At 47.9% G+C, this 22742-nt stretch overlaps 3 protein-coding genes across 3 annotated transcripts; 1 reads left to right on the top strand and 2 right to left on the bottom strand.

Annotated features, from left to right (window-relative positions):
* Positions 1-85: 85 nt before the first annotated feature.
* Positions 86-3719, bottom strand: cunh9orf116 (chromosome unknown C9orf116 homolog). The gene is made up of 3 exons (XM_007902872.2): positions 3489-3719; positions 2629-2707; positions 86-420 (listed from the first exon to the last, which is right to left on the bottom strand). The coding sequence occupies exons 1-3, from the start codon at positions 3641-3643 to the stop codon at positions 232-234; spliced, it is 423 nt and encodes a 140-aa protein (XP_007901063.1). The 5' UTR covers positions 3644-3719; the 3' UTR covers positions 86-231.
* Positions 3720-7496: 3777 nt separating this feature from the next.
* LOC103184737 (solute carrier family 2, facilitated glucose transporter member 6) lies at positions 7497-14217 on the top strand. The gene is made up of 10 exons (XM_042337417.1): positions 7497-7987; positions 9207-9369; positions 9706-9912; positions 10534-10633; positions 10831-11042; positions 11486-11675; positions 12120-12272; positions 12653-12757; positions 13357-13502; positions 13886-14217. The coding sequence occupies exons 1-10, from the start codon at positions 7896-7898 to the stop codon at positions 14039-14041; spliced, it is 1524 nt and encodes a 507-aa protein (XP_042193351.1). The 5' UTR covers positions 7497-7895; the 3' UTR covers positions 14042-14217.
* Positions 14218-17245: 3028 nt separating this feature from the next.
* cacfd1 (calcium channel flower domain containing 1) lies at positions 17246-22616 on the bottom strand. Its single transcript, XM_042337547.1, has 5 exons — positions 22459-22616; positions 20272-20344; positions 19988-20113; positions 19310-19417; positions 17246-18751 (listed from the first exon to the last, which is right to left on the bottom strand). Exons 1-5 carry the CDS (start codon positions 22568-22570, stop codon positions 18655-18657), a joined length of 516 nt encoding a protein of 171 aa, XP_042193481.1. The 5' UTR covers positions 22571-22616; the 3' UTR covers positions 17246-18654.
* Positions 22617-22742: the final 126 nt, after the last annotated feature.

The raw sequence follows: 22742 nt of genomic DNA on the forward strand, positions 1-22742 counted from the left end.
GGGGGTTCAGAAAGGATGGGTCAGTGTGGAGGAAATGCAATTATCAGTGCGTTTAAAAAAAAAGCCTGAGAATCTGTTTTTCACATCAAATTCCCAGTGTTTATTTATAAAAATCTCATGCAGTAACAGCATCAGCATTATTGCCGCATTGACATCTGTGTTCTTGTGGGGGTGGCAGGGAACACGGTATATACAGTGCGGGTTTGTATCTACATAGCCCCGCCATTCCACCTATTCAGTGTGGGGTGGGCCAGACAAGAGGTAGGATTTTTGGAAGTTCAGTCGATCCTGGAATGTCAGCTTGTCCTCAAGGCCGGTGACAAAGGTCTTCTCGCTGCCCATGTTGAAGCCATTATCTCTATACATTCCGGTTTTCATCATTTTTTTGGTGAAGTTCCATGACCGCCCGTGGTACACAGTCTGGAACCGAGGGTTAAAGAGTGGAGAGAGAGGTCTGAAAGGCTGGTTTGGCCACAGGTAAGGGATTAGACTTCTCAATCATTCGCTACATCAATTCAACAACGTTAAGTGTGACTTATTTAATAAAGGTACAAAAATCAGTCAAAAAGGCCAATGGAATCTAAATCAAAGGAAGTAATGTTACTGGTCAGAGTTTTGTTCATTGCAGATTCAGCTAGTAATAATCCTTGCATTTGATATAAAGCGTGAGATGTCTCAAAGCGCTTCAAAGGACATACTGTAAACTGGATTGACTGTATTTTGTGGGCGAGTTTGTGCACAGGAATGTCCCATAAACAGCCCTGGAGTGAGTGGACCAATTTTACTCGGGGGATTTGTTTGGACACCAGGAGAAACTCCCTCCTCTTTTCAAATAGCCCCATGGGATTTTTAATGTTAACCTGAACAGTCAGACGGGGCCTTGGTTTAATGTCTCATCCGAAGGATGGCACCTCCGACAATACAACACACCTGCAGCACTGTATTGGAGTGTCAACTTAGACAATGTGATTCCAAGTCCCAAAGTGGGGCTTGAACCCACAACCTTCTGACTCAGAGGCAAGAGCGCTCCCACTGAGCCAGGTTGACACACCGAAATGTGGAATGAAGGGCTTAGTTATTGGAGAGGAATGGGCCAACTAGGGTTGCGCTCCCTTGAACAGGGGAGGTTGAAGGTGATCTGATCGAGGTGTTTAAATAGGAACGGGAATTGACAGGAGATTCGTTCCTGCAGATGCAGAATCCAGAACGAGGGACACAATCTAAACATTAGAGTGAGATCTGTTAGTGGTGGTATCGAGATTTCTTTACTCAGAGAGCAGTGGGATTGTGGGATGCACCATTATTGGCAGGGTATATACTACATTCTCACCACTCTCCGTGTCGAGATTGCACTTTTCTCTTGGTACACACTTAAGATTTGGGAAATAAGAGTGTTGGGAAATAGTCTAGAAAATTGGTGCAACAGGCTCAAAGGAGATGAAAAACCTTTCTTGCTGCTTCGTTGCTTCCTCAAGTATTGGAAATGACAGCTCATTTACACTCAGTGATTAAAGGACTGATTCCTATTTCAAGACAGGGAAAAGGGGAAATGCTCACCCTCCACAATCTGCAAATTCAGGGTTTAATGCAAGACTGGTACACACCCTGTCTGCTACAGAGCTGAAGTTCCAAAACCCTTCTGGACATTTGATTTGCTCAGCCGGGTGACTGACACACGCGGAAACCGATCACCATGCTTAGGAGTCTCCAAACCAAGCTGAGAATCCAATGCATCCGACCTACATGTGGAAATTCCAGAGATAAATTGTTGGAACGGTATGCGCACTTTCTCTCTTCCTGGAGGGACACACCCTGCTTACCTAATTCCGGAGAGCAGGTTGAAAAGTGCCAAGGCTTGTGGTAGCCCAGAGGGTGCGTTGGGATTCTGGACATTTTTCTCCTACCATCTGATTACTCCCGAGACAATACTCTGTGTGAAGGGTGCTAGATAAATGCAAGTTGTTGTTGCCAACAGATTCCGGGTAATGACGGTCTCTGAAGGTTAATGGTTAGGGTGAACCTTGGCTGATTCTCTCCTCCCCAACTCCTGTTCTTGCCGATAATCAGTTAATATACATCTCCATATCAAACTTGGTTTGACTGTGTAATTCACTGACAAATACACAGTCAAGCCACTTTATAGTAGATCCTGTGAAGCGTTTTGAGACGTCTCGACGATGTAATAAGGAGCTATATTAAATATCAATTATTATTACTATTATCTGTGGAACATCAGGAAGTGGCAAAGGATCAAACCACACAAACAGGTGGAGAATGTGAGCAGGTGACGGTCTACTCTGCACCAAATACCCTAACACTATAGCCTGGCCAGATCTCAGCCTGAGCTGTGTGACACTCACTCTCACCTTTTTTTTTGAATAAATCCTTCAAAAAACCAAAAATAATCATTTTGTCACTGCAAACCATGACTGTTTGTGGGACACAAATGCTGCCGCGTTTCACCCACAAAATATACAGTCAATTCACTCTACAGTATATTCTGTGAAGCGGTTTGAGGCGTCTTAAAGATGTGATAAGGCGATACATTAAATGCAAGGATTATTATTATATTATATTATCTATTATTTATCTCCCCTGACTTTAAACCCAGAAAGTAAAGCTCCTCACCGGCATTTCATGAACAGTCGGAGCTCGGCTCCCGTAGCTCTGATTAGATGTCCTGTAGAGCTGGTTGGTAGGTCGAGAACTGGAAGATTAGAAAGCTCAGTCATTAATGTGCGTAACACCTTAGCGTAAACTCTGCCACTGTACAGCGCTCTGTGAAGGCCATTATATAACTGTAGGTTGTTGTTGGTATGTGACAAGATGAAAGACGTTGTCCCCACCTTCTGGAACTTCATCCCTGCTGCCCCCCTCCCCCTCAACTCCTTCATACCCATCTCAAGACCTTCCTCTTTGACCGTGCCTTCGGCCACACTTCCATCCCTACTCCCCCTACCTTCCAACCTTCCAATCCCCAGCTCGAGTGCAAAACCCTTAAGTGTCCAGTGCCTTGGGATGACCTTCCAGTGTGAAGGGCGCTGTATAAATGCAATGTTGTTGTTGCTGTTGTTAGCACAGCAAAGCTTCACAGACAATCAGTGTCAAGTGCTTTTGCAGGGAAACGCAGTAGGTATTTTTCCTGCCAAAATCTCTCTCTCTCACACACAAACACACACCACACAACACCACCACACACACACCACACACACAGACAGACGCACACACCACACACATACCCAACACCACACACACACACACACACACACGTACGAGCATGAGTCGAATGACCGATGAACCTGGAAGATTACATGCACAAGATTTCTCCCTCCCCATCCCCGAACCTCATATCTTGTTCCGATAGACCCTCAAATCAGTCCCTTTGCACCCCCCCCCGCTCTCCCCCCCCACCCCCTCCCCTCCCCACCACCAGAACCTGGCTCTGATTCCCTTTGCCGCTGTGTCTGGAGATGCCTGGATCGCGGTACCTGTATCCCTGGAAGCAGTCGGGATGCTCGAACCTCTCCGGCAGCTCAGCGCTGACCCTGTAGGTTTTGCTGGTTTTCTGGGGTGGCGGCGGCTCCTTGATCTCGGGCTCTGCCGGGTCCAGGAAGGTGACGGTGGGAGTCTTCACTTCGCACATGGCGGGGGGGAACTGAGGGCTGTAACCAAGGGACGCTGCAACTAACTGACACGCAGTTACCAGGCAACCGGTAGTAACTAACAAGCGGTTACCAGGCAACCGGCAGTAACAACGACTACATTCCCATTCACTTATTTCTCATCTGTTGACTGTCTTCCTGCTTCCCCCGCGGCAGTTTGCACGTAAGCAGGCGGGGAGGACGTTTGGGAGCACCTCACACCGTGTATGTGGAGATAATAATATTTGCCATTATTAATATTGATGAACTACTCGGGAGTCCTGTAGCTCAGCGGTCAGGGAGCGAGACACCGGGGTTCCATTCCCAGGCCGGGCAAAAACCATGGGCAAGGTTCCTTCCTCCACACACCTAATAATAATCATAATCCCTCCGAAAAAAAGCAAAAAAAAAGCAATGATAAATTGGTCCTTTTCAATCCACGGCTGTTTGCGGGGACGCCGCTGTGCGCAATTGGCCGCCGCGTTTCGCCCACGAATGTACGGACAATTCACTTTACAGTATATTCTGTGAAGCGCTTTGAGACGTCTGGAAAAGCGCTCTATCGAACGCAAACATTGTTGTTATTATTAATAATTGGTAATATTAATAATGACAATTGTACTGGTCTGGATGACCCACCATCGCTGAAAACAATTTAGAAACTACATCTACAGAGTGATTGAAACTGTAATAACATAATAATAACAATAATAACAATAATAATAATATAACCAAAAGTGTGGTCAAAGCAGTAAGTCTCAAGGCTTGCTTTGAAAATGAATTTACTGTAACCACTGGTATCCTATATCTTTCAAATTCAGCTTTAAAGATGCCACAAACAGGCTCATGAATTAATCTCGCATTTGATTTTAGCCCATTATCACTTTGTCACTGTAAAGTGCAGCGACCAAGTGTTTGTAGGGTACTGGAGGCGACTGAGAACCTAACCCCTTTCCGATACACCAACAGGGTGCAGAGCAGTGGCAGAGTGAGGGATAGAAATTTGGGTCCGACCCAAATCATGGTGGACAGGCAATGACGAAAGGTCTGACATCACAGCAAATCAGTGGAGTGAATTCCCATAGTATAGTGGTCAGAGCCTCAATTTGTTCATCAGCTATCTAATGGACATCTGCCTTTAGCATGGTAATAGGACCTTTACAGGACAGCTTGTGACATGCAAACCACCTTGATTTTCTCGAGGTCCAAGACCATGCCGTGTGCCAGGCTTACTCAGTACCAGTTGCTTAATCCAGGTCCTCCTGTCATTGGCAAATAGGATGTGCCCACTGTGAAGCTGACTCTGCCTCTGGGGTGCTCAGTGACAGGTCAGTGTAGACCAAAGCCCTCCCTCCCTGTAGCCTCTTCCTGTGTTGACCACAAATCAACCTCGTTGCCTGGACCTGGACTTTTGTATTCTCACGAGCTCAGAAGCATAAAGGAGAACTGTTTGGACACAGGCCTCACACAACAAGCTTGACCTGGATTTAGTACCTTGCCGCAATACAGTTTACAGTTATAGATTGCCTTTCATGTCAGGAGAGCATTCCAAAACACATTCACAGGTGCTGGCTGTGGGAGCCCAGAGGGATAGGGAGCGTAAAGAGATGTTAGCGTCAACAACAAATTACATTTATAGAGCGCCTTTCATGTCAGGAAGACGTCCCAAGGCACTGGACAGTCCCTTCTCCCCCCTGACACCAGCTCTGAGATGGGGTTCCAGAGAGTGGGGACAGAATGGCTGAAAGCCCACCCGCCATTCTTGGGCAGATAGGGCGGAGATATGAAGCAGACTGGTCCTCGCTGATTGTAGAGAGCGGACAGGTCGGTGGAGAGAGGAGGTTACCCTGCAAACCACAAAATCACATTTCGATCCTATAACTGCACTGTATTGACCTTTATAGACACGCAATACTTTTCACAATTGCCCAAGATATTTTCGATCAGGATAAACCCAGTTTGCAACTAATACTTCCTTATTCCCACTCAGTTTCACAAGATGGTTTTTTCGGTATTTGATGGTGATTTCCAGCAATTGTTCATTTCACATTTGTTTATGCACTTCCCTCTTGCACTGTTGTGTTTATCGTGGGAGTCAGTTCTTTCCCCACTTATCAGCATTTAAATGTTGTCTTTGATTTCTCTTTCAATCTTGTTTTTTGTGCAGCTCATCAGATTCACAAATGTCAACTCTGAGGCATTGGTACAAACACTCAGTGAAACCATCAGGCACTCCCAGGTCAGCTACTGCACGGGTTAGAGACAGAATAATGCTCCCTCTACACTGTCCATCCACACTCCTAGGTTGGCAACAGCATTGGTTAGAGACCAGACTAAAGCTCCCTCTATACTGTCCATGCACATCCCCAATCACTGTGATTTAAATGAATCCCTGTATCCTGGCCTCAACCACCCTTGCTGACAATCTGTTCCAGTCATTAATTACCCTCTGCGTAAAGAAAAACTTACTGGTGGCTGTCCTGAGATTGCCTTTTAGGACTCTAAACCCGTGTCCTCTTGTTCTATAGTCTTGGAGCATCAAAAAGGGTTGCTATGGGTTTACTTTTTCAATCCCATTTAAAGTTTCATACACCTTTGTAAGCTCCCCTCTGTGACAAATGCTTCTCTGTTCAAATACTTACCCAGTTCTCAGTCAAGATAACCTTTTCACAGAAAAGCACAGTGTTTATTTATCCCCTGCTATTTTTAGATCTTATCAAGCCAATTGGTTTAAAAAAATCAATTTGCAAATTAGCTGCTGTTTTTGCATAAAATTTTTTTTTAAACCGATAGATTTCTTGAGCGTTTCCATGTGTCGGTGGGATGCATCAAACTCTCCGTTTGGTTTGGATACTCTTTCAGAACAGTGTTGGGTTTCCAAATGTATCACCCGACTGGACCAAAAAGTGCAGTCACTACACTTTATAGTAAAATCTTGTGAAGCACTTTGAGATGTCTGATGTCATGATAAGGCAGTGTATCAAATGTCAGGTTTTATTAATATTAATATATTGCTTGGAAATGTTCCTTGTTACAAAGGTAAGACAGGGGGATATCAGCACATGAATATTTAACAGAATCACTGAAAATTAGAGAAATATCTGAAAAAGAAAAGCAGAATAATTAAACTGAGGACCCATCTGTCTGTTCAGGTCAGGTGGGACATTAAAGATCTCATGGCGCTCCTCAAAAAGAGAAGGGAGTTTTCTCTTGGTGTACTGGCCAACAATCCTGCAAATAAAATAGGTATTTTACTTAATGGCTATTTGAGGGACATTCCTAGGTGCAAATTGATTGCCACGTTTGCCCGCAAAATACACGGTCACTACACTCAGCGGGAACTCACCTACTCCACATCCCCTGCCCTGCCCACTCCACCATCAGCGGTCAGGCCTTCAGCCTTTCTGCCCACACCCCTTTGCCTTGCCCATCCCTTGCCTCCTTCTAGGGTCATCTCAAGACTTTCTTATTTGACCATGCCTTTGGTCATCCTCCCAGTCTCAATCCCCCTACCCTCCAATCCTCTTGATTCCAAGCCCTCAGCTCGGGTGCAACTGGGACGTTCACCCGACGTGAAAGGCGCTCGATAAATGTCATTTGTTGTTGTTGTTAAATACTGTGACGTGCTTTGAGGCGACCTCCTGATGTGAAATGCATTGCATCCATCTGCGGCCAGAGCTCCCTCTGCCTCCTGGTCCTCCTTGACGTCTCTGCTGCTTTCGACACCGTCGACCACTCGATCCTCATCCACCGCCTCTCCCCTCACTCTCTCTTTTGTTTGGTCAGTCAGGTGTCATCACCATGCTTAAGAGTACGCAAACCAAACTGAGATTTCCAGGCATCCTACCTACACATGGAAATCCCAGAGATGGATTGTTGGAATGAAATGCGCGCTCTCAACCTGGATGGAAGGATCCTGCTAACCTAATTCCGGAGAGTATTAGGCGCAGATTGGCAGGAGCCAAGGCTTGGGAACCCTCTCTGCTAGCTTGTCATTCTTAGCCCCAGTCTGTCCACCCAAGGTTGCTATTAATAACTCAATTACCATTTGGCCAAAATTGCAAAAGAAATTCATCAAATTACAGACGATAGGTTCACTACTGCTTTTTCAAAATGACTAATATCATCTCAGATCCTCCCAGGGATGGAGGCGAGGAGATACCTATATAGAGAGAACAAACTTAGCCCAGGCGGCAAAGCAGATTTCAACCACAGGGCAAGAGCGGGCCACCAAAGCACTGTTCCCTCTTCACCATGAAGACTTGGCTCCTGAGTCGTGCATCAAACAGTCAGTACAGCACCATCTCCCCCACAGACACCCATTCCCCTCAGCAACCTCCCGCAAGGTAAAATCACCAGCGCTTCCGATATGTAAAAGCAAGTTGTTGTTCTCATTGTTAATTTCAGTTTGTGTTTAAGAATATAATAATCTTTGCATTTGATATAGCGCATCATCACATCACTGAGACATCTCAAAGTGCTTCACAGAATATATTTCTATATTAAATGCAAGGATTATTATTATTTAGTATTATATTATTATAAAGCGGATTGACTGTGTATTTTGTGGGCAAAACGTGGCAGTCAATTACACATAGCAGTGTCCTACAAACAGTCATGGATTGAGTGACCCAATTTTTCTTTTTTGGAGGGATCATTAATCCCGGAAAGCAATCAGCCAATCGACTAACAACCGGATTCCTACTTACAACTAGGAAAACGGAGGCGTGTGGAGTAAGGAAACTTGTCTCAGGTTTCACCCCACCAGAAATCAATCCCGGGTCCTCTAATTTGCGCGGAGAGTGCTCTAACAAATACACTACAGGCTCTCAGCCCATCAGAACAATGTTTGTCTCGAAATTTAAACTGACGCAGAATTGTGGAAAATTCTTCAATCTTGATTTGGAAGCCGTTCTTTTTCCCCAGAAAAACAGATTCCAGATTTAAGCATTTTCCACAATTCTGCCCCAATCTAAATTTTAAGACAAAATGGTTTTAAGGCTGAGACTGTGTGAAATTTAAATGCAGATGCATAGGACAAATTCACACGATGATAATAATAATAATAATCCTTACATTTGATTTAGCGTCTTTCACATTGGGAGGTCATCCCAAAGTGCTTCACAGGATTTACTGTAAAGTGGAGTGACTGTGTATTTGTGGATGAACGTAGCAGCCAATTTGCACACAGCAAAGGTCCCACAAACAGCCACAAAGTGAATGATTAATTTTAAATGGGAGATTGTTGGCCAGAACACCAGGAAAAAAANCTCCCTTCTCTTTTTTTCGAATAGTGACATGGGATCTTTCATTAAAATAAATCTCCAAATAAAATTGATCATTTGTTTCATGACAGTTTTGTGGGACGTTGTGGGGCGCAAATTGGGCTGTCGAGTTCGCCCACGGTCACCGTCAATCCTGCGAAGAGCTCTCAGACCTCCTCCCAATGTGAAAGGGACTATACCTAGCACAAGGATTGTTATTTATATTATCATTAATAAAACAGAAAGATCTCATGAGCTGAGCTGAGGCCTCAAAACTTTTGACCGCTGCTGTTTGTTACAGGAAAACCAGCAATGCCAGACTTTACCTGGCCGTCTTCACTGTCACCCTGGGGAACTTCAGCTTTGGCTACTCAATAGTTTACTCCTCTCCTGCTCTCAAACAGCTAAATGAAACTTCCAACCCACGCCTTCATTTGGATGATACCAACAAGTCTTGGTTTGCGGTAAGGGAACATCTCAGTTGCCATTCGTCCGTTGTATCTGGATCATAATCATTCCTCCAGGTGCATGCTATTCCCAATCCCCTGCTCTTTCTCTGTCCCCTCTGATCCCCTTTCTCTGAGTGTGCCTGTCTAATTCCCTTTTAAATACGCTCAGTCAGACACACTCCCACACAGATTAACAGACTATCATTACCTCTGACCTTTCACTTCTACAATGCAGTTCTGAATCAGGTCAGACGCACTGACCTGGGATTGTGGATAGACAGTATAGAGGGAGCTTTACTCTGCCTCTATCCCGTGCTGTACCCGAATATTGTGTCTAATTTTCTTCTCCAGTCATCATACACTCTGGGGGCAGCATTCGGGGGTTTCATGGCCATTTTGCTGAATAACTGCCTGGGCCGTAAGACGATCATCCTGGTGTCCATTGTGCCCTGTGTTGCCGGCTTCGCCTTAATGGCCGCTGCTCAAGCCATCTGGATGCTTGACTTTGGACGTACATTAACAGGAATAGCTGGAGGCATCTCTGTGGCTTCCATACCGGTAAGTTGTGCCTTACGACTCTGCGCTCCCTTTCTAGAACGTGCTGATACCCTCTTCTATGGCCTTCCCCGCTGGAATGTGCACCATTTTTTTTTGTCAATCTGGAAAAACTTTATGTTTCACCCGAAGACGAGGGCGCTGTTTGAGGTGAAGACATCATCAGGTTAGGCTGTGAAGTCACCCACCCCACCCAACACCCCACTCTCATGTATGAGAAGGGAAGATTTCTCCCTGTGTCCTGGCCATCTGTCCCCCAGGTAAAATTAATCATTCTTAGCCAAGTTTCCTTACTCCGCACCCCTCTGTTTACCTGGATTTCGTCTCAACAACATGATGATAGCGCTATAACAAATGCAGGATGATTATTATTGTTCTCCTCATGATTGTTTGTGGCAAGTTGCTGTGTGCAAATTGGTTGCTGCATTCGCCTACAAATCAGTCACTGCATTCAGTCAAAAACTGCGAAGCGCTTTGAGACATCTCGATGATGTGATAGGACACAATGTTAAGTAGGAGTATTATACTGCCATTGAGTTACACATAAGCATGAGTCAGTGCCTTCAGGAGAGGAAGAGAAGTGAGACAAAGCGATCTTGGGGTTATGTGTCCGTATATTTGCAGATGTATGTATCTGAGATATCTACCGTGGAGGTGAGGGGAAAGTTGGGAGCTGGTGCTCAGATCATGACTGTCATTGGATCTTTTTTGCTGTACCTGCTCGGTGAGTCAGTCATTCCACATAATACTATGATTGCGTTGCTGTGACTTAGGGAGATGCGAGAGAGTGAAGGGATTTGAACACGAGTGTGAGGATCTCGAAGTCGATCCGTTCAGTGATGGGGAGCCAGTGGAGCCTGGCCGAACACAAGGATTATTATTAGTGCGATTCTATACCAGCGAAACCTTTCTCTTGCTCAGATCTGAGGCTGTCGTGGCGTTGGCTGGCTGGGTTGGGTTTGATCGCCCCCGTGGTCATGTTCGTTCTCCTCCTCTTCATGCCCGAGTCTCCGCGCTATTTGATCTCTGCAAACCAGAATGAGAAGGCCATCCGCGCGCTGGTCTGGCTCCGAGGACCGGACGCTGATTGCAGGAGGGAGTTCGCGGATATCAGAGACGCTGCCAGGGAAAACGTGAGTCAGACTTTTTTTCCCTTCAGCCACTGGCACCTGCTCGCTCTGGCATTTTGGGGGTGGGGTGAGGGGGTGGGTGTAGCTCCTACCCTTTGCCCCACAGCAGCCGACCCATCCCCATGCTTAAGAGTGTCCAAACCAAGCTGAGGATTCCAAGCATCCCACCCAGACATGGCCATCACAGAGATAGTGTGGAATGCGCACTCCCTATGCGGAGGGATGCATCCTGCTTATGCGACACCACAGCTCCGAATCTGTGCTTATTCTCCCCCCCGTCCCCCACCATCACCCCCACCCCACTCACCCCCACACTTGCACATGCACAGTCACACCTTCCAGCAGCAGGTCTCTGGTTAGCAACCAGGAGAGGAGCCGAGATCAGCCACTCACGGAGCGGGGCTGGGCTCGGGGATTGCTCACGAAGCCTCTCTCACTTTCCGCAGATGAAGAGAGTCTCGTGCGCGGATCTGAAGCAGCCCGGCATCTACAAGCCGGTGCTGATGGTGGTGATCATGTGGGCGCTGCAGCAGCTGAGTGGCATCACCGTCATTCTCTTGTACATGGAATTAATCTTCAGCCAAACCCAGGTGGTGCTGGTGAGTTCACACCAGACGCGTTACACAGCCAGGGACAGTCCGGAGAAGACCAGATAATCTGCAGCCCCTCCCGGCAACCTTACTGAGTTCAAATCCTACTCATCGCAGTCTCTCCTCCTCCAATCCGTTCTTCCCCTGATCCTCCCTTCCCCCCCTGTCGAAGGAGGGAGGGAGGGAAAGATGAGGAGAAGAATGAGTTAGAGGAGGAGAGACTGCGATGAGCTGGATTTGAACTCGCTGAGGATACTGAGTAGAGGTCCAGGCTATTTGTTTTTCACCTTCAAAACCCACCTTAACACGCACTGTGGAGTCCTGTAGCTCAGTGGTTAGAGCACTCGCCTCGCAAGCGAGAGGACCTGGGTTCAATTCCCGGCCAGGGCGATACGTTGGGCAAGTTTCCTTACTCCACACGCCTCTGTTTACCCAGTTGTTAGTAGGAACCCGGTTGTTGGCGATTGGCGGATCGCTGTCTGCGGTTAAGGGCGCTACATATTATTATCTCTTCGACTGCGCTTTTGCCCACAGAGCGGGAACGCCGACAGTCCCATCGTGGGTGTTGTGCGTTTGTTGGCTGTCCTGGTCACATCCTGGCTCCTGGACAGAACCGGGCGCCGCAAACTACTCTTCGCCTCAGGTACCGACGCGATCTCTCTCTCTCTCAACAAGAACGAGCCACGGTCAACACACGCACACATATACATGCACACACACACATACATACACACACACACACACAGAGCCTGTCACATTGGGAGGAGGTCTCAAGAGCGCTTTACATGAGTAACTGGGAGCTCAAGCTATGCGAATGGGGTGAGGGGGGGCGTTGGGGGAATGGGGAGGCAGTGGAGCCGTGGAGGTGGGGGCGGGGCAGTCATACTTGTGAAGGGCGCTGTATAAATGCAAGTTGTTGTTGTTGAGGTTGACAATCTCTTCCTCACCTTCCCCCACCAGCTCTATGCATGTTTGTATCCATGCTGGCGATGGGCCTTTATGTCAGATTGTTACTCGGGGCAGGCCAAGCAATGGATAACGTGACAGTCACCTGTTTGGCTGGTCCCCAGGTGACACCAGCAGGCCTGACCCTCATCCCCCTCCTCAGTATCATCATCATGGTTTTCGGTAAGCGTCCACAAACCCCAAACGCTAATGGCCGCAAATAAAGTGGATTGTTGATGGACGGCGAGGCTCAGAGCTCCTCTATCTGGTTTACAATTCACCCCAGCGCGGAAACCTCTCCCTCTTCATTTCACCAGGTGTGGGTCTGGCTCGGTCTTTCGCCCCCTCACAAGGTCGCGGGTTCAAGTCCCAGCGATACTGAGCTCGATCCACTTTACAGCATGTCCTGCGAAGAGCTTTGAGACGTCCCAACGACGTGATAAGGCACTCTATCAAACGCAAGGATTATTATTCGCTGGGAGGAGTGCTGCATTGTTGGGAGGTGCACTGCACTTTAGAGTAAATGCTGATGTCTTTCTGATGTGATAGTACTATGTCAAATGTAAGGATTGACTCGCAGATCACCGTTTCACCAGCCACCTCCTCTCCCTCAAGGCACAGGTGCGTGCCCCCAAACACACTTGGCTCAAATCTAACTTAACGTTGTTCTTCTTATTATAAAACGTTCCGAGAGGATATTTATCCCAATGTTCTTGGGAGCCTGTCTCTCTGCTCTCCTGGCTCTGACCATGTCTCGCTCTCTCTCTCTCGGTCTCTGGCAGGTTACTCCCTGGGCTGGGGGCCCATCACCTGGCTGATGACTTCAGAGTTGCTCCCAATTCGGGTCCGGGGGCAGGTGTCTGGCCTCTGTGTCCTGTTCAGCTGGATCCTCTCCTTCCTGATCGCAAACCAGTTCCTGGCAGCGCAGGTCAGTCTCTCACTGTGTGTCCACTTCCGCCCCTTCACACCCAGGCATTCCCGGCACACAACAACAGATCGGGTTTATACAGCGCCCCTACCCCCCCCCCCCACCCACACAGGGTAGCGTCCCGGAGTATTTGACAGTGGTGGACCGTGATGCTGAGCCGGAAATGGGGGTTGTGGGGGCGTGACCTTAAGCACGGTCGAAATGGAAGGTCGTCAGGAGCAAGATGGGGAAGGCAAAGCGAAGGGATAGAGGGAAGAAGTTCCAGAGTTATGGGCCGAGGTGTTCCCGGCTATGTGTTCCCAGCACACAGGCGTTCCCGGGATACAGGCATTCCCGGACGGGTGTCTGGTCTCAGACATTAACCTTTTCCCTCCCTCCTGCAGCATCACCTGGGTTGTTCCGTCCCCTTCTTCTTCTTTGCTGCCATCTCCCTGCTCAGCCTGGTGTTCACAGCGCTGTTCATCCCCGAGACCATGGGCTTGACCCTGGAGGAGATCGAGGAATACTTTCAGCCAATATCAACAACAAGACAAGCATGAGACACTCATCTCAGAGCAGCAACGCAGCTGCTGAACTGTACTGTCCAGACGGACTCCCACACAGCACAGGCTAGATACAGAGTAAAGCTCCTGCTACGGTGTCTGTCCACACTCGCAGCTCAATGACAGCACGGGTTAGAGACAGAGTAAAGCTCCCTCTACGGTGTCCGTCCAGCACACCCAGGTCAGTGACAGCACAGATTGATGCAGAGTAAAAGCTCCCTCTGCAGGCTGTGAATCCTTTCTCCAGTCAGGTTCACATCAGGTTAAATTGCCTACTGATATAATCCGCATAATGTTTCTCTGGTGGCTGGTCCTGGCAGTTCTTGGGATGTTTTGTACACATTGAGTTGGCGCATTGTCATAGCCGTATGATGTTATCATTCGTCTAACGTTAAGTAAATGTGTGGTCCCGATTAACAAAAGATTGAGTAATGTTATACCCAGTCTGTGCTCTGGAGCTGGAACAAAAAGACTGGTGGATGGTCCAATGAGAAAAGGCTATTACAGTGATAATAATCTTTGCATTTGATATAGCACCTTATCACGTCTCCGAGACTTCTCAAAGGGCTTCACAGAATGTGCTGTCAAGTGAATTAACTGTATATTCTGTGGGCGAAACGCAGCAGCTATTTACGCACAGCAGTGTCCCGCAAATAGTATTGAACGCCCTAAATGGTTCTTATTTTTGTGATTCAGTTTCGAAGATAAAACAGTCCAAAATAATTGATTTTTTTAAAAAAAATAACATTTATTACATTGAAAGTAAAATAATGGATTTTTTTTTCATCCTTCAAATTGTAAAACGACCTCCCGAACAGCCTGGAAGTGTTTGCGAGTGTTTATAAGGGACGTTCCCCTATTTTTATAGCCCCCATAATGTTATACCTTTGTCCATGCGACAGACGTATAACATTATAAGCTTCTCAACTGAAATTGAACCAGGAATTTATGTTTGCAGACTGCTGTTTGATGCAGCAGTTATTAATGTTTAAACGCTGCTAAAAATCATTGTGAATTTATAACAAATACAAGATTTGTTTTTCCAACTTGCATTCATCCAGCACGCTTTATGTATGTGGGGCGGTGTCTCGGAGCGCTTAACGGTAATGGAGCCTGACGTTGAGCCGGGGAATGTTTTTTTGGGGTGAAATTCAGTTACTTTCTCTCTTTTTCTCGTTTGCTAAATTTAGTAAATTATCGATAATCATCAACAATAATAATCTGCATTTGATAGAGCAGCTTATCACGTCTTCGAGACATCTCAAAGCGCTTCACAGAATATAAACTGTAAAGCGAATTGACTGGGTATTTTGTGGACGAAACACGGCAGTCAATTGCACACAGCAATGTCCCACAAACACCCGTCATAGATTGAGTGACCAAATGACTAATTATTTTTTTGAAGGGATTATTACGCCCGGTAAAGCAATCCTCTGATTTGACTATCAACCGGGTTCCTACTTGCTGCTAGATAAACAGGAGCGTGTGAAGTAAGGAAACTTGCCCAACGTTTCGCCCTGGAATCCAACCCAGGTCCTCTCTAACCCCTGAGCTTCAGGACTCCGCAAAGTGTATAGACCAAGGAGGTTCAGGCTGGAATCCAATCCGGGGCTTGGGGTTTTGTACATAGAGGAACAAATGGATCAGTTGGTGAGGTGCAGAAGGTGAGACAAAGACTGGCAGTAAATTCTCAGTGGTTTATTTCACAGTACAAAGGTCAGCAATGTCCGTCTCCACCAACAAACGGAAAATTGCGCAGCTTAAATACAACTACAACCCCTGCAGCACCGGCCCAGCCTGTCAGTGATGAGCGAGACATGGGGGACTGGACAGGGAGAGCTAACCATGATTCTCTACTCTCAGAATGGATTCTATATACAGTTAAGGCAAATGTGTCATCCTTTCTCCCCTGCTCCACACACACACACACACACAGAGTTCAGACACAGGAACTGTCTGCTTTCCCTCCCCTTCCCCAAATCTCAGTCATGCCCCAGTGGGCAGCAGCTCAGATACAGTAGCCTATCTTCCCCAGTCAGTGAGACAAAAATAATCCTCGAGTTTGTTATAGCGCCTTATCACGTCTTTGAGACGTCTCAAAGCGCTTCACAGGATATACTGTAAAGTGGAGTGACTATATTTTGTGGGTGAAACAATGCAAGGTCGCACGCACTGGACTTTCATTGCTCACTCACTGAGGAGTTCAAAGTTCTCAGTCTCAAAGTCTCTATTTTTTTTGAGTAAACGTTTCTGGCTGTGAGATCCGAGTGCTGCATACAAACCAGGTCTGGGAGGTGAGTGAGCAGCAGATTGTGCTCAGAACCAGTGTGTGTTTGTGTCCATGCAGCCTGAGGGAGGGGAAGCAGGGGGTTGAAAGTCCCAAGACAGAGAGAGAGAACGAGAGAGCAAAGAGAGAATCAGTTAAATTAAAAATTGTTAATAATCCTTGCATTTTATATAGCCCCTTATCACATCATTGAAACGTCTCAAAGTGCTTCACAGGATATACTGTAGAGCGTAGTGAGTGAGTGTCTTATAGGTGAGTGCGACAGCCAATTTACATACATCAGTGCTCTGACATTATCGTTATTGCAATAATTTTGATGTCCACCGGGTATTGATCATATTGAATGGACAGAAGACTCCACGTATTCGGGGGGGAAGGGGTTGGTGGTGGGGGGCTAAGAGCAAGGCTGCAAGTCCAGGAATGGCATTCCGAGAATTTAGCCTGCCCACTAACAGGCCACGGCACAGACTTGGTTTCACCCTGGAGACCAGGTCCATTCAATGTAAGAAATTTGTCTCTTCATTAATGATAATGATCTGTGCAAGTATTATTATTAATGTAGTCGAGACGTCTCAAAACGCTTCACAGGATTTCCCGTAACGTGGATTGACTGTGTATATTGTTGGTGAAATGTGGAAGCCAGTTTGCACACAGCAATGTCCCACAAACAGCCATGGAGTGACTGACCAATTTTATTTGGGTGATTGTTGGCCAGGACACCGGGAGAAAGAAACTCCCTTCTCTTTTCGAATAGTAACGTGGGATTTTTAACGTCCACCTGAACAGGCGGACAGGACCTCGCTTTAACGTCTCATCTGAAGGATGGCACCTCCGATAATGCAGCACACCCCCAGTACTGCGTTGGGAGGGTGAGCTTAGACTACCGAGAGGGAGCTACCACTGAGCCAAGCTGACATACACAATAATTAAAGCAGTTGCTTTGGTTTTCGTACCTCAAACAATTCCCATGGAGCCATGCTGTTCCTCCCCAGTCACTCAGAACCCACAGACCCCATGACTGAAACCTCTCCTCCATCAGTCACATCTCCTTCTTCCTCCTTCTCATCATTCTTACCCTAGACAGGGCACCAGCCAACCACTACCCTCTCCTGCACCTTGGGCCTCCTGCCCTTGTGTGCTTATGTCAGTGAGGGGATGGGGAGTGGGTTAGAGACACAGGAAAAGTAGCAGCAAAAAGATGAGGCACCAAAAGGAGCTAAAATCAGAGCACAGTTCACACCCAAGACAACTGAACACCGCACCTGAAGCTACTTCCTTTTGGGGGGAATACTGACTAAGTGCTTCGGGAAAGAGACAAAAAGAGCTTTCTTTGCTGGGAATCATTTTGTTTCCGATCAGGAAAATGGGAACATAGACAGGACAAAGTGATGAACTCTGACATCGCAGGCTGTGGTGCAGAGAGACAACGGGGAGAGCTGGAGGAGGAGGAAAGCAGGTCACAATCCCAAGACACAAGCGTCTGTGTGAGGCTATCAGGAGAGGGTCAGGTCATTCATCCCGCTCACAGGTTTGACCATCTTACAGCAACATTTTAATCAATAACAACTTGCATTTATATAGCACCTCTTACGCAGTGTAGTGTCCCAGAGCCCTTGGAAAGCTGTGGAAAGCCATGAAAGCTGTGACCCTGTTCCGTGCCCTCTCTCTCTCTCCCCGAAACATTGATTATCCAGCACCTTTGGACGTCCTCCCGACGTGAAAGGCACTGTACAAATGTAGTTTTGTTGCTGTTGTCTCCATTTAACATCCAATGTACAGGCAGCTTTAGAAAGAGCAGAGGATGAGATCCCTAAATGTAATTACCTGATTAGAAATGGCCTTGGCGACAGTACCCACTCGGCCAGTGTAAACGCAGTATTATTTGTGCTTCAGTGCAGCTGAGAAACTCAATCCCATTAAAAACCCAGCAACACAATAGCCCTGAGCCGACCCAGTTCCCTTATTTCCATAAATAATCATCAGTATAGTGTCTAGCACACCTGAAACCAAAGTGGGAGGAGACCTCACACACACACACGCACGCAGTTTAGAATCAAGAACGAGATTAACAGCGCTTTAAAAAATCCGTTATTCTCTAACTAACGTCAATGAAAAATAAAACTATTGCAAGTTGTGAACTAGTACGAAAGGATTCTCTTAAACAAAGCATTGCCTCTTTCCCCTTTAAATAATTCATTGCACGTTGTGATCGGAGGTGGAGAGCGGCTTGCCGTGAGCCGACTTTAGCAAGGTTCGGCTCGGCTCTCTGCTCGCTTCACAACATCCGGGAAGATGGACGGACCCAGCCCAGGGGCGGCCGTGGTCACTGCTCCGGCATTTCGATGTCGGTACCACCGGTCAGCTTCTCCTCGTCAGCCACTCTCTTCTCTTGTAGCTTTGCGTAGGAAACAGCGTCACCTCTAAGCGGGGGTGGCAGGGGAAGGAGGAGGGGAAGAATTAATAATAATAATTATAACATAATCCTTCTATTTGATATAGGCGCCCTATCACGTCGTTGAAATGTCTGAAAGCGCTTCACAGCTTATGCTGTAAAGTGGATTGACTGTGTACTTTGTGGGTGAAACCTGGGCAGCCAGTTTGCGCACAGCAGTGTGAGCCACCAATTTTGGAAAGTTTAATGTCTGGATGCTGCGGAGTGGGGGTGGGTGGGGGGTGCCGGGAGCGGTCAGACTAGGAGGGAGCTCTCCTCCAGCTCCTGACTTGCAGCCAGGTCGTTGGTCTGCGTAGCTTATTTAGTAAAGAAGTTTTATAAACTCAAAAATGTGTGCGTTTCCTTTATGAACGGACAGTTTGAGGTTAGTCTCTGGCATTGAACAGACAGACAGTTACACCAGACAGACAGACGCACACATACAAGCACACGCGCTGGTTCAGTTACTGAACAATTCCTCCGCCCCCACAACCAGAATCGACCCCTCTCCCCATGAACGAGGCAAGTGATGTGAATCTGAACTTACTTTTTGCCCAGAGACGCGAGTCCGTATAACACCCCCGAGGCAAACGCGATGCCGTTGCCAAACAGCGTGGTGATGGAAAAGCTCAGGAATATTGGGACGATCGCCATCCTGGGTGAATGGGAGAAACATTTGTGTTAGTCAGTAAACTGCGGCCAGTCTTGTGGTGGCGACGCTGAGCTTTGATCCATTTTTGCTCGTCTCAGGGACAGTTTGACAGGCACATCTGATACCTCGCTCGCATGACTTTCCTACGTGTGAGACTCGAGTGTGTCAGCGAGCTCCTCCAGCCAGAGTGTGTCAGGACATCGCAGATCTTCTCTACACCCAACACCCCCCCCGGCACCCACCCGTGCCCGGTATCCAGTTGCCATCTGTAACAGAAAGCTTGGCTGATTTTCTCCTCCCCGACTCAGGGGAGTATCCCTCAATTCTGCTGATTTCCTCTCTCGTCCCTCGCTCCAACTCCAACCTGTCGGTCACTCTGTGGAAGTTAAATTAATTTTCCCAGCTGAAGTCTCTCCCTCCCCAGGACTTCAGGGGCAGTTACACACGAGCGTCAATCAGACGGACAGCGTGGGGCCAGGATGAGGGTGATTGTGCCGGTTTATCAGAGCAATCACTTAAAAATAATTTGTCATCTATACAACCTTCGACCCCACTAAACCACGGAGCACTTACCCGCAGTAGAAAGCCGCCTTCTGCCAGTATCTCAGTTTATCTGCTCTCGAGGAAACAGCATTCGCAAATTCAATGAACTGACAGCAGAACGGAACTTCACAGAGAAACAGGATGAAGGCATTCAACCTGCGGGTTAACAAAACAGACCATACACCTGAAGCCTAGAGTCAGTCACTGCACAGGTTAGACACTGAGTAAAGCTCCCTCTATACTGTCCGTCCACACTCCCAGGTCAGCTACAGCATGAGTTAGTTTCATTGAGTAAGAAAATGAATGAGACTCACATCATCCAGACCCCAGCAGCGATATTCAGGGGATTAACTGTGACACAGTTCCAGATTCCAGAAATTGCACAGGCTGTGGACACACAGAGAAACAGTCATTTCTCTCAAGTGGATTGTATAAGGACAACATTCAGGACAACATCGATAGACAGAAAAATGCTCAGAGAAGTGGCCAATGCAGTCCCCCAACTGCTCTAACGGAAAAGGCAGAGAGTGACGGGGTCTCACAGATCTATAAGGAATCATACAATATACATTTATTTATGGAACACCTTTCAGGTTGGGAGGACTTCCCAAAGCACTTTACACAGCTGGCTGAACTCGTGATGGTGGGCGCCCCTAAATGCAGTATTATGGGTCTGCACGACTCCAGAGGGTAGTGACTAGAAGATACAAGGGGCATCAGTCTCAATTGTTGATTCTTATTGGTACCAGGGTGAGAGGGTTGCTTGGACTCTGTCCTGCAGAACTGCGCTGAGAACAGGCGAAGGCTGCACTCGTCGTTCTCATCTCTTTTAATGAAAATCAGGTCTCAACCAGCACACCACACAAACAGGTGTCACTTACAAGGTATGTGAAGAGCTCAGTTTTCCAATCCTCCAACTGTGCTGAATTATTGATCGACTTATTACAGTTACATCAGCTGCTTCACAATTGCATCTGCTGCAAGTGTTAATAATAATCCTTGCATTTGCTAGTGCCATTCACGTTTCATGGGATGAGATTCTTAAAGCACTTCACAGGATTTATATAAAGTGCAGCAAATGTATTTGGCAGCAGCTAATTGGTAGTAACGCAGCCTGGGCTCAGTATTCACCATGTGGAAGCAGGGAGATAGGAACGGGTCTCATACTGGTAGTCTCTCAGTGTGTAGTTAACAAGCAACTTCAAGCCATTTCTAAACATTGGTGGAATCCTGTAGCTCAGTGGTTAGAGCACTTGCCTCACAAGCGAGAGACTTGGGTTCGATTCCGGCAGGGGGTGAAACCTTGGGCAACTTTCCTTACTCCACACGCCTAATAATAATCCCTCAAGAAAAAAAAAACAATAATGAATTGGTCATTTCAATCCACGACTGTTTGTGGGACGCCGCTGTGCGCAATTGGCTGCCGCGTTTCACCCACAAACATACAGTCAATTCACTTTACAGTAATATTCTGTGAAGCGCTTTGCGACGTCTGGAAGATCTGATTAGGCTCTATATCAAATGTAAGTATTATTATTAACATTCAAGTGTAGTGACTGTGTGTTTGTGGCAGACAATTTGCGCGCAGCAATGACCCACCACGAGGTGATCGACTGATATCCTCCAGGAAACGTTTCTCTTTTCCAACGGCACCGCGGGACCTTTAACATCCAGGGAGATGGGAGGTCGGTCTCAGCCGAAGGACGGTACCCCCGACCACACAACTCTCCCCAGCACCGCACCGGAGTGCCAGCCTAGATCCTGAGCTCAAAGTCCCCACCCCGCCCTGAGCCAGGCCGACACCGGATCCCCAAACCACCTCAGCCCTTCCCAGGCTCTCAGCCCGTAACAACAGCAACAACAACAAACAATAATCTTCGTATTTGATACAACGCCTTATCGCGTCGTCGAGACGTCTCAAAAGCGCTTCACGGAACAGACCGTAAAGTGTAGTGACTGTGCATTTTGTGTGCGGTGGGGGGGGGGGGGAACGCGGCAGCCAATTGCGCACGGCAGCGTCCCGCAAACGGTCTGGGATCGAGCGTCCGCATTAGCATCAGTATTTTTTGGAGGGATTATTACTCCCAGGAACCGATCGGTCGGGTTCCTACTTCCCGTCGGCAAACAGAGGTGCGCGCGCCGGCGCGAGAGAGAGAGAGAGAGAGAGAGCGCGTGAGAGAGAGAGAGCGCGTGCGGAGCGAGGAAACTTGCCTCAGGTGTGGCCCCTGTCCCCGGGCCTCGCGAGGCGAGTCCCGACGAAAGGGGTCGCGGACCCAAAACGTTGACTCACTCTCCTCTCTCCACAGATGCTGCCTGACCTGCTGAGTGTCCCCGGCGCTCTCTCTCTCCCTCTCTCTCTCTTGTTTTGTGAGGCGAGTGCTCTAACCACTGAGCCACAGGACTCCCCCCCACCCCCCCTCCACCCTCCCCCCACCCCCCCCCTCCACCCTCCCCCCACCCCTTCTCACCCCGCCCCTCCTCCCCCCCCCCGGGACACTTACACACTCCTCCCAGCACCGCGGCTGCTCGGCACAGCCACCGATACCACCAGGTCATCTCATCCCGGTTCCCGCTGGCGCTGCCCGACCCGGGAGGCGGCGGCGCGGAGCTCATCTTCCTCACCGCCCGCCGAGCGCTCCTCCACTTCCGGTGCCAACTCACCTCACAACTTCCGGCCACCACCGGTGAGGTCAGAGGCACGTGAGCTGAGCGCAAGTCACCCGCGACAGGGCTCCCGCTGACCTCAATGGGCGGGACCACCTCGTCCTCGATGGGCGGAGCCACA

This window comes from Callorhinchus milii, unplaced genomic scaffold (assembly GCF_018977255.1).
Source record: "Callorhinchus milii isolate IMCB2004 unplaced genomic scaffold, IMCB_Cmil_1.0 Scaffold8, whole genome shotgun sequence".
Classification (NCBI taxonomy): Eukaryota; Metazoa; Chordata; class Chondrichthyes; order Chimaeriformes; family Callorhinchidae; genus Callorhinchus; species Callorhinchus milii.

Bases quoted from the DNA above. Each gene is read 5' to 3' on its own strand.
- cunh9orf116 (XM_007902872.2), bottom strand. From the start codon at position 3,643: ATGTGCGAAGTGAAGACTCCCACCGTCACCTTCCTGGACCCGGCAGAG. The intron at 2,708-3,488 runs GTACCGCGATCC...CTAATCTTCCAG, and splicing joins GACTGCTTCCAGGGATACAG to TTCTCGACCTACCAACCAGC. The intron at 421-2,628 runs GTGAGGAGCTTT...CCTCGGTTCCAG, and splicing joins CGACTGTTCATGAAATGCCG to ACTGTGTACCACGGGCGGTC.
- LOC103184737 (XM_042337417.1), top strand. From the start codon at position 7,896: ATGAAGACTTGGCTCCTGAGTCGTGCATCAAACAGTCAGTACAGCACC. The intron at 9,913-10,533 runs GTAAGTTGTGCC...GTATATTTGCAG, and splicing joins TCTCTGTGGCTTCCATACCG to ATGTATGTATCTGAGATATC. The intron at 10,634-10,830 runs GTGAGTCAGTCA...TCTCTTGCTCAG, and splicing joins TTTTTTGCTGTACCTGCTCG to ATCTGAGGCTGTCGTGGCGT.
- cacfd1 (XM_042337547.1), bottom strand. From the start codon at position 22,570: ATGAGCTCCGCGCCGCCGCCTCCCGGGTCGGGCAGCGCCAGCGGGAAC. The intron at 20,114-20,271 runs GTGAGTCTCATT...GTTAACCCGCAG, and splicing joins GCTGCTGGGGTCTGGATGAT to GTTGAATGCCTTCATCCTGT. The intron at 18,752-19,309 runs GTAAGTTCAGAT...ACCCCCGCTTAG, and splicing joins CTCGCGTCTCTGGGCAAAAA to AGGTGACGCTGTTTCCTACG.